Source organism: Dendrobates tinctorius, unplaced genomic scaffold (genome assembly GCF_039654945.1).
Source record: "Dendrobates tinctorius isolate UK_male_01 unplaced genomic scaffold, ASM3965494v1 ptg000058l, whole genome shotgun sequence".
NCBI classification, from domain to species: domain Eukaryota; kingdom Metazoa; phylum Chordata; class Amphibia; order Anura; family Dendrobatidae; genus Dendrobates; species Dendrobates tinctorius.
In genome coordinates, this window is record NW_027361726.1 from 9,102,501 (window position 1) to 9,121,041 (window position 18,541).

The 18,541-nt window shown below is 43.0% G+C and overlaps 1 protein-coding gene across 2 annotated transcripts in view; it reads left to right on the plus strand.

Annotated features, from left to right (window-relative positions):
• Nucleotides 1–18,541, plus strand: part of RCOR1 (REST corepressor 1) — a 59,435-nt gene that overhangs the window by 29,772 nt on the left and 11,122 nt on the right. For both annotated transcript variants that reach the window (XM_073578014.1, XM_073578015.1), the window contains exons 3-11: nt 7,806–7,886; nt 8,334–8,386; nt 8,748–8,909; nt 12,913–13,031; nt 13,936–14,014; nt 15,918–16,112; nt 17,217–17,294; nt 17,417–17,474; nt 17,779–18,008. In XM_073578014.1, coding sequence (XP_073434115.1) covers nt 7,806–7,886; nt 8,334–8,386; nt 8,748–8,909; nt 12,913–13,031; nt 13,936–14,014; nt 15,918–16,112; nt 17,217–17,294; nt 17,417–17,474; nt 17,779–18,008 — 1,055 coding nt within the window. The remainder of the gene's footprint in view (nt 1–7,805; nt 7,887–8,333; nt 8,387–8,747; nt 8,910–12,912; nt 13,032–13,935; nt 14,015–15,917; nt 16,113–17,216; nt 17,295–17,416; nt 17,475–17,778; nt 18,009–18,541) is intronic.

Consider the following 18,541-nt stretch of genomic DNA (forward strand, 5'->3'; position numbering starts at 1 on the left):
CGCCCCTGCATCGGAGCACAGCCCGCTGCCACCACCGCACCGCAGAGCGCCGCCCGCTGTCACCACCGCAGAGCCCACCTGCCTCAGCACAGCTGCCCCTGCCTCAGCACAGCTGCCCCTGCCTCAGCACAGCTGCCCCTGCCGCCCCGCCAGCCCCTGCCGCCCCTGCTGCCCCAGCCCCTGCTGCCCCAGCCCTAGCGCAGCCACCGCACGAGCCTGGACCACTGAATGACCCCTGTGACTACTTCTCCACCTGTGCCGGATCCCTTCCCAGGTAAGCTGAGTTCGGACTGTGAGACGGACCCCCATTTGACACATTATTTTTTTTTCCCCCTATTTTCCTACTGAAAATTGGGGTGCGTCTTATGGTCCGGTGCGTCTTATAGTCCGAAAAATACGGTAACTGGGTCCAGGTCAGCAGGTGATTGCAGACTATTAGCTGGTTTTGATGTTAGGTACAGGTGAGTCAGGACTAGATGTTGGGTGGAAGCCTTCCAGTATTTGTAAGGCCTCGTGCACACGCTGAGTATTTGGTGAGTTTTTACCTCAGTATTTATAAGGCCTCATGGACACGCTGAGCATTTGGTGTTTTTTTACCTCAGTATTTGTGAGGCCTCGTGCACACGTTGAGTATTTGCAGAAGTTTTTTTTTACCTCAGTATTTAACCCTTTCCCGCCCCTTGACGCACTGTATGCGTCATGAAAACTAGTGACTTTCCGACCCCGTCACATGACCAGTGGGCCCACAGAGTCTGAACAGCCCGTGGCCCTGGCTACCCTTAATCTGCACCTGAACTCCCCCATAGTATAATGCTGCCACCACCTTGTTTCACTGTTGGGATTGTATTGGGCAGATGATGAGCAGTGTCTGGTTTTCTCCACACATGCCGCTTAGAACTATCACCAAAAAGTTCCATCTTCAACTCATCAGACCAGAGAAATCTTATTTCTCACAGTCTGGGAGTCCTTCAAGTGTTCTTTTGCAAACTCTATGCAGGCTTTCATATGTCTTGCACTGAGGAGAGGCTTCCGTCGGGCCACTCTGCCATAAAGGCCCAACTGGTGGAGGGCTGCAGTGATAGTTGACTTTGTGGAACTTTCTCCCATCTCCCTACTGCATCTGTGGAGCTCAGCCACAGTGATCTTGGGGTTCTTCTTTACCTCTCTCATCAAGGTTCTTCTCCCATGTTGCTCAGTTTGGCTTGAGGGTCAAGTCTAGGAAGGCTTCTGGTGGTCCCAAACTTCATCCATTTAAGGATTATGGAGGCCACTGTGCTCTTGGAATCCTTGAGTACTGCAGAAATTCTTTTGTAACCTTGGCCGGATGTGTGCCTTTCCACAAATCTGTCTGAGGTCATTGGCCAGTTCCTTTGACCTCATGATTCTCATTTGGTCTGACATGTGCTGTGAGGTCTTATATAGACAGGTGTGTGCCTTTACAAATCAAGTCCTATCAATTGAATTAAACACAGCTGGACTCCAATGAAGGAGTAGAACCATATCAAGGAGGATCACAAGGAAATGGATAGCATGTGTCTTAAATGAGTGTCTGAGCAAAGGGTCTGAATACTTATGACCATGTGATATTTCAGTTTTTCTTTCTAAATTTGCAAAAATTCCTACATTTGTTTTTTTTTCAGTCAAGATGGGGTGCAGAGGGGTGTGGCTATGTAGCAGAGGAGAGAGGAGGTTTCCTGAGAGATCCTATAATCCTACTGTGTCATCCTGCACTCAAGACCCCCCCCCTCAGCAAGGTATATTTACCGATATCGGGACCCCCTGGACTCCAGGAAGTTTTTGGCACTTGCGGGAGGGTGAGACTACGGTGAGCCCGGGAGCTGAAGAGATGCGGGAGGACAGCGGGGCCTGTGTGAGGCGGCGGACATTTTCTAAGGTGCTCTGACAGGAAGACATGCGGCACCAGCTCTCATCACTGCAGTGCTGCTTGGGCGGTGAGAATACATCCTGGGGATATCTAAGGGAAACGCACGGTGTGTGCTCTGAAAAATTGGGCCCCACGCTCCCCTATTAATAAGCCGCTTGACCCGTCAGTGCCATTACTTTAGGGGCCCCTGGACCCCCCCCTGCTGCTGTCTCTGCAGGCTCTGTGGATCCTTGCTGCACAGAATCCTGGTAATGACCCAGAGCCTGTTATATCTTAAATTCTGAACATCCCTTCTACTTTGAGTTGTTTCAAGGTGCAAGTACTAGACAATAACCTTGCTGTGTTTGTGACTGGGAGTGAGGAATCCCTATAAATATAATTTCAGTCATCCTGCTGTGCCACATTGTTGTTAACCATGAATCGCTTCCAAGTGGTCAGGAGCAGCTGACAAATTAAGAGAGTTTGCCAGAACTGGTTCCTCAGAAATAATCCCTCACTGGTTCAGCGAAAAACCATCACTCTGATGGTGAGGAGGGGAGTGACCAGGAAAAATTAACTCTTAAACAGGCACCGAACAGTTAATGCAGGCCATATCCTTAACCAGAACATCCCTGACTGGAAAAATCGAGGATGTACATACTGAGGTGGGGCGTCTTCGGCATGACAATGCAGGCCATGAGGGGGCGCATTACAGAAGTTGAAACGAGTGTTCCAGATAGAAGATACCATTACACCTATGGAGGCTAAGTTGACAAAAGTGGCTGGCTTTATAAACACCTGGAAGCAAAAAGCAGACTAGAGAATAGACTACGTCGGAACAATATCCAAATCATTGGTCTGCCAGAGCGCTCGGAGGGTCAGCAACATGAGCAATTTTTAGAAGGCTGGCTTAACACTTCTCTGGGGGATGAATTCTCTTCATTCTCCGTGGAAAGGGCTCATAGGGTCCCTACAAAACCCCTTCCTCCGGGTGCTCCACCTAGACCTTTCTCCTCAACTGTAAGGATAGAGATGCTATTCTACGTTTGGCACGGCAAAAAAGCCCCATTAAATTCAACAATGCCACGATCTCGATTTTTCTGGATTTCTCTATGGAACTCCAGAAACAGCGGGCACAGTTCCTGGAAATTAAGAAACAACTTGGAGAAAAGAATGTTATATATTTGATCTATCCAGCTTGACTCCGAATTGTCCACAAGGGCTCTTCCATATTCTTTAAGGAGCCAGCGAAAGCAGCTGAATGGCTACAGTCCCATAAGGGGTCTGGTGTGAAGGAATCCTAATATGCTTACAGTCAAGCAGAACTCTTCTAACAATGGCATGATTGGAGCTCTCTTCACAGGCGTCCAGTTTACCAACAATACCAGACTCTGAAATCAGTGAGGGTATCCCCTTGTCTACTTCATGATAGGAGCACAGGACTATGCTCCTTTACTGTTTGGTTCTTGCTCTGTTCTTTTACATTGTTTTTATTTGTTTATGTAGAAGTCGCCGCCAACAGCATTTTCATTTTCTGTGTGATGTCTCTGAATTTTACTTGAGTAATGTATACCATATTCGGATGAGTAAGTATGGGGTCTGAATTAATATGCATGACCTGGAATGTGAGGGGTATTAAATCCCCCCCGGAAGATCATCAAGGTATTTTCGCAGATCTGGCGCTGTCATCACATTGTGGCTTTGGAGACGCACCTGACCAGGGATACAGCCCCGTGCATACAGAAACCTTTGGTACAATGGTTTAGTCACGCGTTCCATACTAGTTACTCGAGAGGGGTTTCATTATTGATACATAGGGATGTTGGGTGGGAGGCTCGGAGAGATCCTTAGTGTCGATTTGTTTTTGTATATGCCCTTTAACTTTAGAAAATGTCATATTGTGTGTAACCCACCCTCCGGCTAATATGTCAGTCCTTCAGATGGCGGTGAGTTTCGCCTTAAATTATCCGTACGCAAATGTCATTTGCATGGGAGACTTTAATCTAGTCATGGACAATCGTCTTGAAAGATTGAGATTGGGTGATGGGATGCCTGGGAAAACCCCCCTCTCCATTTCCATCCCAGCTGGCACTGTTCAGGGTAGTGGATGGTTGGATTTGTGGAGGGTGCGTCGCCCTGAGGTGAAGGAATATACTTGTCACTCATCCACTAGGCGCTCTCTCACGCATAGACTATATATTCGGGTCCAGTGGTCTGGCGAAGTGGGTGGATAACATAGAACATGGCAATAGGGGGTCTCAGATTACAGACCGGTTGTACTTAAACTTAAATAAGGGCAACTAAATAATGGGATAGTCTGGAAGCTGAACCCTTCCTGGCTGAAATTAATAGGATCTCCCGATAGAACGATCGATCAGTTGAATTGCTTCATTTCGTCCCACCCAGAACCTCAGAATGTCAATTTATTTTGGCATATCCTTAAGGCATAGTTAAGTAGAGGTCTATCCTCTACGATTTCTTATATTAAACGGGTAACTTCGAGGGAGGATGATGAGATGGAGCGACGATTGAAAGATTCGGAGACTGCATACATATCTAATCGAACTAACGGCAATAGAATTGAGTGGCTAACTGCTCAAAGGTTATACACCCAATATATAGACACGAAGTCTAAACGTAAATTATTTACCCATCAATCCTATTTTGAATTGGGAACCAAGCAAGTACATTTTTGGCCTTCCTGGTGCACCAACACAATATCTCTAATACAATACAACAGATCCGCGCACCAAATGGTTTGTGTCCTCAATTAAAGAAATACTTAATTGCTTTCATGATTACTACAAGTCATTATATAAATCTAAAAGTTGCTCTGATAATTTGGAATGTTTAGACTACCTATCAGATATAACACACTGAGTCCTGCCCAGCGGGCCTTTATGGACGCTGAGTTTACTTTGGAGGAGATAGAGAATGCCATGGCGAACACAGCCTCCGGGAAGGCTCCTGGGCTGGACTGGTTTCCCATTGAATTATACAGGAAATACTGGGTTATATTGGCGCCACTTCTGTTAGGCTGGTTTCACACTTGCGTTTTTTTGCGCTGTTTTTAAGCGCAAAAAAAGTTTTTTTCCCCCTATCTTTTACATGGGTGCGCATACACATGAGTTTGTACGCGTTTGTATGCGCATGCGTTTTTTTTGTAGTGTGCGCTCGGGCGCACAAAATGCATCCTGTTGCATTTTTTGTGCGTCCGACTTGCCCCCAAAAAACGCATGCGCACGCAGTGCGTTTTTTTTTTTACAGCAAAACGCCCATTATTGTCTATGGGTGCGCATTGTAATGCGCACGTATGCGCAAAAAAGCACCAAAAAACGCACACAAACGCATGATGCGTTTTTTTCATGCGTTTGTGTGTGCAAAAAACGCACAGCAAAAAACGCACCGCAAAAAAACGCAAGTGTGAAAGTAGCCTTAAGGGTGTTTCTGGGGATTTGGGGGGGGGGGATCTATGCTTGAAAACTATCATGAGGCAAATATTATTGTACTTAAGAAGGCGGGGAAGGACCCTTTGGAATGTGGATCTTATCGCCCTATATCGTTAGTAAATGTAGATAAAATCTTTACTAAGATCCTGGCCACCAGACTGAATTCGATCATACTGGACCTTATGAATCCAGACCAAACTGGCTTTATGCCTGGTAAGAGCACTTCTATTAACATCAGGCGGGTCCAGTTGGTGATTCAATATAGTTCTTTGATACCAGACAATAATTGGGCATTCGCGTCGCTGGACATGGCCAAGGCCTTTGACTCTCTTGAGTGGCCTTTTCTGTCTGCGTGTTTACAGAGATATGGTTTTGGTGATAAGGTTTTAAAATTGGTTGGCGTACTATATATGAACCCCAAAGCTCGTATAATTGTATATAATTCCATATCTGAGTCATTTTCATTATATAGGAGGACCCGTCAGGTTCCCCCTTTCCCCGAACCTCTTTGCCCTTGCGATCGAGGCGTTGGCAATATGCCTAAGGTCTTCCCCTGATATTAGGGGTATTGATATAGCAGGTCGAGTAGACACCATCGGTTTATATGCTGACGACATGGTGATATTTATGGATAGGGCGGAGGAGACACTGACACAGGTGATTGCCACTATGTCACTCATCAGATGCAGATTTCGTTCATATGGTATGGAAATGCCCTATTATCCTTCACTACTGGAAAGAAGTGACATCATTGTTGACCTCACTGGTACAAACTCCTGTTCCTCTTGAACCACTGGTTTGTTTGTTTGGGGTGTGGGTCGAGGAAACTTGGGGTCACTATGTTGGGATTTTTCTACGAGAGACTTTTTTATGGCATGGAAGGTATTATGATGGATGGGGGGGCTCGCGTTCCTCCCTCAGAATCTGGATTGAATTGGTGAAATCGGTTATGAGCGCACACTATACCAGAACAGGGGATATCCGGGTAAATTTGATAAAATTTGAGATAGGTGGAACTCGTCCTATCTTACTCTACTAATGTATAGTGACTCGACATCAATGTAAGGAGGTAAGTTTTTCGTTTTGGGTGCATTGCATAGAGGATAATACAATGTAAAGTATTAGGGTATGTGCACCCCTGCGGTTTATCTGCGGATTAGCCTGCGGTTTTGCCCTGTTGTTTTGCCCTGTGGTTTCACACCTCATAATAAGGTGTGAAACCGCACAAAGAATTGACATGCTGCGGATTGTAACCCGCAGCAAAACCGTGCGGAAAAATCCGCAGCATGTGCACAGCATAGGAAATAAAGGTACTGTATAACGCAGCAGAATCTGCTGCCGACCCGCAGCGCCAAAACCGCTGCGGATCCGCATCGTGTGCACATACCCTTAGGCGGCAAAATAGTAGTTACTGTAGTTGTAGTTTAGGAACTTCGTAAGTCATATGTTTTCGGACATGTACAAGATTGCTACTTACTGTTCCATGTTTCTTTGTTAATAGGTTTATCACTTATGCAATAGTATAAGGACTTGTATAATTTACATGGCATAAATGATTTATTGTACACGGCTTATTGTCCTTTTGCAAATGCTCCGTAGGTTACACATGTATCCCCTTGGACATAACTAAGAGTGCACATTTTATTCTATCTTTAATATGTATAAGTATGTGTGCTCTGTATCATGCTTAATGTATACAAATATGTATATTGTATATTTTGTTTTGTGGTTAATAAATTAAAAAAAAGATGGGGTGCAGAGTGTACATTAGTGAGAAAAAAATGAACCTTTTTGAATTTACCAAATGGCTGCAATGAAACAGAGTGAAAAATTTAAAGGGGTCTGAATACTTTCTGTACCCACTGTATGTACTGGCAGCAGTAAATGCACAGCGGGTGATGCTGTTAAGGTACTGTCACACTTAGCGATGCACCAGCGATCCAGACCAGCGATACGACGCGGTCAGGATCGCTGGTACATCGCTAAGTGGTCACTAGTGAGCTGCCACACGGGCAGATCTCACCAGCGACATCGCTGGGGTCGGGGATCGCTACTTACCTGTCACACTAGGCGATCCTGACGTCCTCCCGCCCGGCTCCACGCTCATCGCTCGTCTCTCCACAGGAAGCTGACGACGAGAAACAGTCCTGGACGTTCTCGCGCGATCAGCGATAAGCAGCGGGGGAGCGGGTCGTAGGTAAGTATCAGACACAGCGATATCGCTAGCAATATCGCTATAACGTCACAAGTTATAGCGATATTGCTAGCGATATCGCTAAGTGTGACAGTACCTTTACTCAGTAGGATGCAGGATTTTCTTGGTTGACAAGTTTCAAAAAGAAAGTTTAGAAGGAAAGAAAGTTTTAGCTAAAACACATTATTGTATAACTTTCTAATGTTTTATTTTCTAGTTGCTGTTTGATTTCAGGCTCTTGATTTCCATATATAACCTGTATTTTGTTTTCACTCATTTATTTATTTTTAACCTACAGAGGTGGCAAAAGCCTGTCAGGAACGAGAAAACCTTGGAATGCTGGTGTGGTCACCTAATCAAAATCTATCAGAAGCTAAATGTAAGTATCTTGTTCTGCTGTAGCAGGGAGAGGGTTAATTTGCATCCTTGCTGCATTCTGTATTCAGCCACTAGATGGCAGTTGTGGGCTGCGTATGAGGCACAGGACTGAGTATTGGTGCTTTGCAGATCGGCCCTGGATTGCACGCTATTCAGTGTCCTGCTTGATTGATCATTTTATTGTTTCTAGTTTTATTTTACCTTTTCACCTAACAAATAATTCAGTGGAAAGTTTGTCCATGTGCACTATATGGGTGAGACTTGCTTTCTCCAGTCCTTACCTTTCCTGCTGTCCTTTGAGCAGCACATAGTCCATTCCTTGTAGAATTACTCCGTATCGGTCTGCACGTTGCACCTTTCTCTCTGGTTTTGCTTCTGTTTGGCACCGCGTTGTCAAATATTTGTCTCACGGGTTTATGCACTAATCTAAACTGTCTTTACTTTTCAGTGGATGAATATATTTTGGTTGCAAAGGAGAAACATGGCTACAACATGGAGCAGGTAATGAGTAGCACAGAAATGGTGTTGTCAGGAGTTGTGGTTTTTGCAGCAGCTGGGAAGACACAATTTTGATAAGTAATTTCAATGATGAAGGTCATCATCCTGCAGAAACCCATGCAGTTGGGAAGCCACAACACCCTGCATGTAACAGGCCTAGGTGGCTATCTGCATGCTGGGTGTTGTAGTTTGTGTGCCGCAGGTTGCTCATCTGTCTCCTAGTGACTTATTTAGTATTTTTTTGCCACATTGGGGTGAGATGATCTGACTGGCCCGGGCGTATGGAAATATTGGCAGCCACATATGAAGCTTGCTCAATTCATGCTCCTGCCGCAGCTCACATGACTTCATGTTTCCTTCACAGGCGCTGGGAATGCTCTTCTGGCACAAGCACAACATTGAGAAATCCTTGGCTGATTTACCTAACTTTACCCCGTTTCCAGATGAATGGACTGTAGAAGATAAGGTTCTGTTCGAGCAAGCATTCAGCTTTCACGGGAAAACCTTTCACCGAATCCAGCAAATGGTAAGCTAGAGATGAAGGGGGAAAACATGAGGATGGGAACACGGAGGGGAGACACAACTTGATGCAGGACAAAGCATCTTTCACTAGTCATAGCCCTTTTTTTTTTTTTTCCCCATCAATAGTCGTATAAAAAATTGTTTTTTTTTGTTGTTTTTTTTTTTGTATACACACATCTCTTAAAAGGGTTGAATCATAGAATCGTAGAGTTGGAAGGGACCTCCTGGGCCATCTGGTCCAACCCCCTGCTCAAAGCAGGATTCGCTAAATCATCCCAGTCAGATGTCTGTCCAGCCTCTGTTTGAAGACTTCCATTGAAGGAGAACTCACCACTTCTCGTGGCAGCCTGTTCCACTCATTGATCACTCTAACTGTCAAAAAGTTTTTTCTAATATCTAATCTGTGTCTCTTCCCATTCAGTTTCATCCCATTGCTTCTAGTCTTTCCTTGTGCAAATGAGAATAAAGTTGATCCTTCTACAATGTGACAGCCCTTTAGATATTTGTAGACAGCTATTAAGTCTCCTCTCAGTCTTCTCTTTTGCAAACTAAACATTCCCAAATCCTGCAACCTTTCCTCATAAGACAGGGTTTGCAGACCGGTCACCATTCTGGTCGCTCTTTTCTGAACTTGCTCCAGTTTGTTGATGTCTTTTTTAAAATGTGGTGCCCAAAACTGGACACAATATTCCAGATGAGGTCTGACCAAAGAGGAGTAGAGGGAAATAATGACTTCACGTGATCTAGACTGTATGCTTCTGTTAATACATCCTAGAATTGCATTTGCCTTTTTTGCTGCTGCATCACACTGTTGACTCATATTCAGTCTGTGATCTATTAGTATACCCAAGTCTTTTTCACATGTGCTGTCACTTAGCCCTATTCCTCCCATTCTATATATGCTTTTTTCATTTTTATTGCCCAGATGTAGTACTTTGCATTTCTCCCTGTTAAAAACCATTCTGTTAGTTGCTGCCCACTTCTCCAGTTTATTTAAATCTTTTTGAATCCTCTCTCTCTCTTCTCTAGTATTAGCTATCCCTCCTAGCTTTGTGTCATCAGCAAATTTAATCAGTTTACCCTCAATTCCTTCATCTAAATCGTTGATAAAGATGTTGAACAATACAGGGCCCAGGACAGAGCCCTGTGGTACCCCACTTGAGACATTCTTCCAACTGGATGTACAGCCATTTACGACCACTCTTTGGGTCCGATCACTAAGCCAGTTATGAATCCACCTAACAGTTGCCTTGTCCATTCCATACTTAGTCATTTTTTCAATAAGGATTGTATGAGAGACTTTGTCAAATGCTTTGCTGAAGTCAAGATATACTATATCTACAGCATTTCCTTGATCCACCCAATCAGTGATACCGTCATAGAAGGAAATTAAATTAGTCTGACATGACTTATTAGTTAGAAACCCATGCTGACTCTGTTTAATCACTTCATTCTTATCCAGGTATTGACATACATGTTGTTTAATAATTTGTTCAAAGATCTTTCCTGGTATAGAAGTCAGACTCACCGGCCTATAGTTGCCTGGGTCCACCTTCTTCCCCTTTTTGAAGATAGGAACAACATTTGCTCTTCTCCAGTCTTCTGGCACTTCTCCTGTTCTCCAAGAATTTTCAAAGATTATGGAGAGGGGTTCAAAAATTTCTTCTGCTATCTCCTTCAGTACTCTGGGGTGTAATTCATCTGGACCTGGAGACTTGAATTCATTTAGGTTAGCTAAGTGTTTCCTCACTATCTTTCTGTTTATAGATATCCTGGATTCTTCTATTCCCTTAATAGGACAGTGAATAACAGTTGATGTTGCATTTCCTTTCTGAGAGAAAACAGATGCAAAATAGGAATTTAAAAGTTCAGCCTTCTCAACATCCTGTCTTACCATTTCATTATTTTCATCCTGTAAAAATCCTATAGCATCTTTGACTTTTCTTTTACTTTTGACATATCCCCAAAATCCTTTATTATTGCTTTTGACATCTCTTGCAAGCCTCAGTTCATTTTCAGCTTTAGCTAATCTGATTTGTGCCCTGCAGGTTCTGCAGACAGCATTATATTCTTCTTTAGATATGCCTCCCTCTTTCCATTTTATAAACATTTTTTTCTTCCTTTTTAGCATGTGCTTAAGTTCTGTGTTCATCCATCCTGGTTTCCTTAAATGCTTCCTATTCTTCCCTCTTTTCGGAATTGTTAACAACTGTGCTTTGAGAATTTCATTTTTCAAGATTTCCCATCCTTCCTGGACATTTTTGTCTTTAAGGATATCCAGCCATTGGATCCCTCCAATTCTCTTTCTGAATCCCTTAAAATCTGCCTTTCTGAAATCTAACCTTGACGTCTGAGTCTTCACAGGTCTTCCACCTCTAGTAATCCAAAATTCTAAAATAGCATGGTCGCTACCTCCTAGGGTCCCAGCCACTTTTACCTCCTCAACCATTTCCTCCCTGTTTATAAGGATTAGATCCAAGGTAGCAGTTCCCCTTGTTTTCTCCCTTACCTTTTGGAAGATAAAGTTGTCAGCAAGAGAGGATAAGAATTTCCTTGACCTGTTAGTTTTGCCTGAGAGAGATTCCCAACAAATGTCTGGATAGTTGAAATCTCCCATGACAACTATGTCATATTTTTTGGAGAACTTGGCCATCTGATGCATAAAGAGTTCATCTATATATTCGGCTTGCACAGGCGGCCTGTAGTAAATGCCTACAATGGTGTCCTTTCCATTGTTCTGTCCTTGTATTCTTACCCAAACAGTTTCCACAGAACTCCCAGTCTCTGAAGCTTCAATCTCTGTGCAGATATACGCATTTCGAACATACAATGCGACACCCCCTCCTCGTTTATCAAGTCTGTTTCTTGCAAATAAGTTGTATCCTTCTAGTCTTGTATTCCAATCATGTGTATTGTCCCACCAAGTTTCAGTGATTCCAATTACATCATATTTCTGTTCCTGTGTTAGTAGTTCCAATTCTCCTTGTTTGTTGCCCATGCTTTGTGCATTAGTATAGAAACATTTTAGTTTGTGATTGGTTTCTCTTTCTCCAATATTTTTATTAATTAGATTCTTTCGTCTTTGTTCTTCCTTTCCACTTCTAATAGCAGAGTTCTCAATAGCATTTGTCAGGTGTATGGCTTTTTCTGGTCTTTTGCTTCCCTTCCCATGTTGTTCTAGTTTAAAGCTCTCCTTACAAGTGTAGCAAGGCGACTTCCAAATACATGGCACAAACCAATTTTTTTCTTTAATATAGTTAAGATTTTTTAAAAAAAAACAATGAAATAATGTATATTAAAAAGACCATTTTATCGCAGTAATTGGTTTGTCTCCATTTTCTCACACCTTACAGCTTTCTTTCGGTCAGTGGAGCTGTGCGAGGCAGGGCTTATTTTTTATGTACCTGGCTGCAGTGTCTTTGGGATGTTGTGATAGCCTAATTGTATAATTCTTTTTTTTATTTTTTCTTTATATCATTTATAGTAAAAAAAAAAAAAAAATACATTTCAATGAATCCCTTTTGATAGGTCAGACAGATGTGACTGGCATAGTCCCTTCCTCACCCCTTCAAAATGGACTCCCAAGTTCACTTTATTTTTGCTCAGCTTTACGTTGTGCAAAGTTTTGTTACTTTTCATAGCGTTTTATGGCTGATAACTTGTTAGACTTGCAGGTAACTGCACCTACTTAATAATCTCAGTATTGCAGTACATTGTAAAGTGGAAAATTGACGCTAAAGACCGGTAAACTCCTGTGGAGAAGGGTGCAGACTGTGTAATACAGATGGCGCCCACCATGTACAGAGCAGCGCTCCTTCCAGCAGCACCCAAACTGTGATGGTACATGTCAAGGAAGGGATCAATCTATCGCAGAGTGAAAAAAGCATTTACTGTCAGTTTATTGCCTGTTTCTCCATGAGCCTTTGCAAACCATGCAATAGTCCTGGTCCTCGCATGCGGCCTAGATCATTTACTGACCATTAAATCTTTGCCCCGTTTCCTTACAGCTTCCCGATAAATCCATCGCCAGCCTCGTTAAATTTTACTATTCATGGAAGAAGACCAGATCCAAGACCAGCGTGATGGACCGCCACGCACGCAAGCAAAAGCGCGAACGTGACGGAAGGTGAGCGAAGCTGAAGGCTCCTAATCTAGTTTTGGACGCCTTGTTCCCGCCTTGTTCTTCACCCGTGTCTGCGCCAGATATATCCTCATACTATGTTCCTGGCGCTGTATTTTACAGTAATAAGTGTCCTTTTGTTAATCGCTCCAGGAATAAGCTAAAATGGTCTTCAATTCACCGGAGGAAAATATCCATAGCAACATTTCTTCTCCGCTAAGCACCAGCATTGTTTGGTCGGCTTGCGGAAGCCAGTGGTTTTGTCAATTACATGTAGGAGTTTTGCTGAGTGCATTTTGATAGCGGCTTTAAGATGGCTGAATGCTTCAGCAGTTGTCCCCACTCCTCCATAAATAAGTTTATTTCCACTGGGAAAGGAGGTAAAGATTGTGTGCAGACCCAGATTAGCATTTGGGGATATTCTCATAACGTGATGGTTGTAACATAGTTAAGGTTGAAGGGAGACTTTAAGTCCATCTAGTTCAACCCATATCCTATCCTAACTTGCCTTAACATGTTGATCCAGAGGAAGGCAAAAAAAAACCCATGTGGCAAACAGTAAGCTTCACATTGGGGAAAAAAAATTCCTTCCCGACTCCACATACGGCAATCAGACTAGCTCCCTGGATCAATGCAATATGTGTGCGTTTTAACTCTGTGACTCCGACTGATCCTGGAAGTAAAGGGGCTGTAGCATTTCCCTGCACAGCAGCGCTCCTGGTCACACACACTGCAGAGTAATGGCAGCACAGTCCATTCAATCCATCAGTGGGGACTGTTCTGCAGATCCCTGCACAGCCAGATGGTAGAGCACCGCTGTGCAAGGTCTGCGTCAACATGTAAACTGATGCGTGTGATAAATATTTTTTAAAGTATATAAATGAACATATTTGTATGTATTTTTTATTAGCGGAGATGAATTGGAAGAGCACAATGGCAACAACCCAATTAATATGGAGGTCGACCTGCAAAAAGAACCTAAAAAAGAGGCAAGTAGTTGTCAAGCGGCTCTGAAACGTAGGAAAAGGGACCTTTGTTTTACGGATGGTGTATGTCCGATAATCTGGATCTTATTCCGTAATTCTGCATTGTGCAGGTTCTCTGTTCCTTCTGGACTTATTGTTTGCCACTGGACCGGTACAGTTCCTTTTGTCAGCAAGTTGTCTGCGCTGATTACACCTTATTGTATGACAACCGTTAATTTATTCATAGGTTAAAAGGGGCAGTCAGTGTTATATTAAAGGGCACACTGGTTTTTTACTAAAATGGCCACGTCAGGAGCGGAGATAGACGTTGAGACGTCATTGCAGATTGCATATACTTATGTCTTGCAGGCAGCTGCTTTTTCATTATTTTAGGTGATGCTTTCCTCTGTTACCCGTATTCTGGGGTAATTTTGCATTTATAAATGGCCGCCTGAGTTTCTAAGTTGAATGAAGAAAATGACCATGTTGTTTGTCAGCCGGCTTTTGTGTGTTAATGGTGAATATTCAGCTTTTCTCATTTTATATTTTCCAACTAAAATTGAATTAGAGGGTAAGTCACTGCCGGGGAAGCTCATTATACAACACTACTTCTTTTGAGTATTCTGCTAAAACGATCTGAAATTCTCACTGTTGTGTAAAATAACGGGCATTGAATTGTCACGTTAATATTCATTGTTCACAAACGTTAGATCATGTATTATACTCCAGGGCTGCACTCACTATTCTGCTAGTGCAGTCACTGTGTACATACATTACATTACTGATCCTGAGTTACATCCTGTATTATATTGCAGAGGTGCACTCACTATTCTGCTGGTGCAGTCACTGTGTACATACATTACTGATCCTGAGTTACATCCTGTATTATACTTCAGAGCTGCACTCACTATTCTGCTGGTGCAGTCAGTGTACATGCATTACATTACTGATCCTGAGTTACATCCTGTATTATATTGCAGAGGTGCACTCACTATTCTGCTTGTGCAATCACTGTGTACATGCATTACATTACTGATCCTGAGTTACATCCTGTATTATACTCCAGAGCTGCGCTCACTATTCTGCTGGTGCAGTCACTGTGTACATACATTACTGATCCTGAGTTACATCCTGTATTATACTCCAGAGCTGCACTCACTATTCTGGTGCAGTCAGTGTACATGCATTACATTACTGATCCTGAGTTACATCCTGTATTATATTGCAGAGGTGCACTCACTATTCTGCTGGTGCAGTCGCTGTGTACATGCATTATATTAGTGATATTGAGTTACCATCTGTATTATACTCCAGAGCTTAACTCATTTTTATGAAGAGTAAGTGATAAGCGGTCATAAAGGAGCGCTTAGGATGCAACCCAGGGGCAGACAAGGATGTCGTGTCTCCACCGCGGCTCCAGCCGAAAACCTCCAATGGAGGATAGGAGCAATGAGAAAATGGAAAACGGTCTTAGGAGCGCAGGAAAGAGACTCAGACAAGAGATGGGTTTAAACCACAACGCGTTTCGACGGAGGATGGTTTAAAGCGATCTCTTGTCTGAGTCTCTTTCCTGCGCTCCTAAGACCGTTTTCCATTTTCTCATAACTCATTTTTATTATTTCTAAGATTCTGCTTGCTGTCAGTAAATGCAGACTTCCATTTGCAGACAACCCCTCCTTATCCAACCCTTCCCCCACAGGTGTAACTATCTTGCTAGGAGAGATGGGGTTTTTTTTTTATTGCTATGCAAAAAAAATCTGCAAAATATCTTGAAAATGCCGCAAAATTGATACAAAATGCTTTACGTTTTAGTACTTTTCCTTTATATAATATGAAACATTATTTATGGTAAATTAGTTTGTCATATGATATTTAGGAATTGTTCAGATTACGTTGAATTGATATGTGTTATCTTACATGTGGACAGGAACCGAAAAATGATACCATCCCCCACGTGAAGAAGGAGAAACATCCGTCACAGGCGAAGAACCGAGCAAAGAGGAAACCACCTAAGGGAATGTTCCTTTCCCAGGAAGATGTATCAGCCGTTTCTGCGAACGCCAATGCTGCATCCACACTTCTGAGACAGCTGGACATGGAGCTTGTGTCCTTAAAGAGACAGGTAAGTACCAGCACCCGGCATCCAGGGGAGTGATCACAGGTGATTGCAGTAGGGGGTGCTGCAATGTGCATCACAGCGGACTCTGATTTCAATACTTAAGGGCAGAATTAGATGACCAATCCTTAAGGCAAGGTCTCCTTTGCTCCTTTATTTTGCTGTTCTTGGGGATTACCGCTCAAATGATTTTAGCAAATTTACTGTAAAAAGGAAAAAAAAAATTGGAGTGCAGTGACATGGCAAAAAAAAGGAAATGCTACAGGTCTTTTTTTTTTTTTTTTTTTTTTTTCTCTTTTAATAAAACTATACATATTTGGTATTTACGGACTCATGCTGACTTAGGGAATCATATTTTTACCATACAGTGAACATGGTAAATAACCTCACAGTTGTGCATTTGCATTTTAAGAAAAAAAGCAAAAGGGGAAAAAATATGTCCATGAGGTGAAGGGGTTAAAAAAATCTTTAGTATATATCTCTGTTGACGGTCGGGGCTACTTTTTTTTTTTTGCAGGGCAAGCTGTCCTATTTTAACATTTTAATCGCCTTTATACCTTTTTTGTCACTGTTCTGCATACTTCAATACTTCTGAATATGAGCACATTTTTGTCCTGTGAAGCCCATACACAAGCTCAGCTTTGCAGGAGCACAAAGATGGTAGCCATGGGAGTCTTTAGCTGGCTTTGGATGCCTTGATATCCCATCGTCCCCTCCAATGATCGCACTGGCAGTTACTTTTCACTTTCTATAATCTTTTTATAGCGCTAACATATTCCACAACGCTTTACAGTTTGCACACATTATCATCACTGTCCCCGATGGGGCTCACAATCTAAATTCCTTATCCGTATGTCTTTGGCTGTAGTCAGTGATTGACTGACTGCAGCATCCAAATGATTAGACTGTAGCAATCAGAGATGGCGGCCATGTACCACAGCTTGGATCTTCTGGGTTTGGTGCTGGCTCCGCTCCTGAGCCCGATCCACACACTGGCACCCGTCACTGCATGTTATGTCACAAATTGCTAAAGGGTTGACACTGAAAAGTCGATATAATCTTGTCTTGCCCTATTCTGTTGGTTTATACTTTTTATTTTTGTTTTCTGAGATCCAAAATATTAAACAAACGAACAGTGCCCTTAAAGAGAAGCTCCAGGGTGGAGTAGAAGAGTTCAGGATTCCTGAAGTAAGTGCAGGCCTCTTCAACCTTTATTAAGTGATGTGCCATCATGTTAGTCCGTAGAGAGTTCTCCTTCATTGAATGGAAGCAGAATCATGAAATTAAATATATATTTTTTATATATTAAGGTTCCTCAGAAGTTCAATGCTCGCTGGACGACCGAGGAACAACTTCTCGCTGTACAAGGTAGTGATAAACGGTCAACATCATCAGATTATATTTTTTTTATGCGCATTCGGGTGTCCCTTCCCCCTGGACACTGATGCATATTCTCTACCAAGGTATGCACCAAATAATCATATGTCCTCTTACTGCAGAGTTTTTGGATGCAAGGAGAATTGATTGACACCTTTGCACCACCCCACCCCCCCCATAGCTCCACGCTGGGTCTCCATGAGACTCGAAAATTATAAATGGTTTCCGTTTTACTACTTATTTTTACATCTTGCATCCAGACTTCAGTTTTATATTTTTGTTCCCTGACCCACAGCAATCCGAAAGTACGGACGTGACTTCCAAGCAATCTCTGACGTGATCGGAAACAAATCTGTGGTTCAAGTGAAAAATTTCTTTGTGAATTACCGTCGGCGTTTCAATATTGACCAAGTTTTACAAGAATGGGAAGCTGAACACGGCAAAAGCGAGGAGAACGGCGATTTCCTGGAGAAGCCAATGAAATTAACAGATACTGCTAATAAGATGTCCGACGAGGAGGAAGAGGTATGACTTGACCACTCTGGGTGTACAGATAGCGAGGAGATGTCAGTTTAGTGCTTGGTGTAGGGGTTAAATGTAGATTAGGGAGGCACGTGAACACCTTGTGTTAAAGGGGAATTCAAACTTGCCCCCCGATCCTGTGGCTAACTCATTCATTTCTGGGTGTCCAACTCTAGGACATGTGTTGGTTCTCTCATGGGATTGTCAGAAAAATCTGAGTGCTGTGTTTTTGCTTTCTGGAAATAATCAGAACACTGTTCAGCTTATGTTTTGCTGAACCCTGATCTCCGCTTTGTAGAAGTCCCTTTTAATAAAATGACATGTTCTCTATCGCTTCATTGAGGGAAACAGGAACCATGGGTGTTTGCTGCTGCCGCTAGGAGGCTGACGCTCTGCAGAAAAAAAGTTGTCTCCTCCCCTGCAGTGTACACTCTACCGACCGGCGCTAGGTTAATCAATTTTAGCTTGGTGTTAGTAGGAGGTGGACACGGGTCTTTCACTAGACCCATATCTATCTCGGTTTGTGGCGTTTTCTG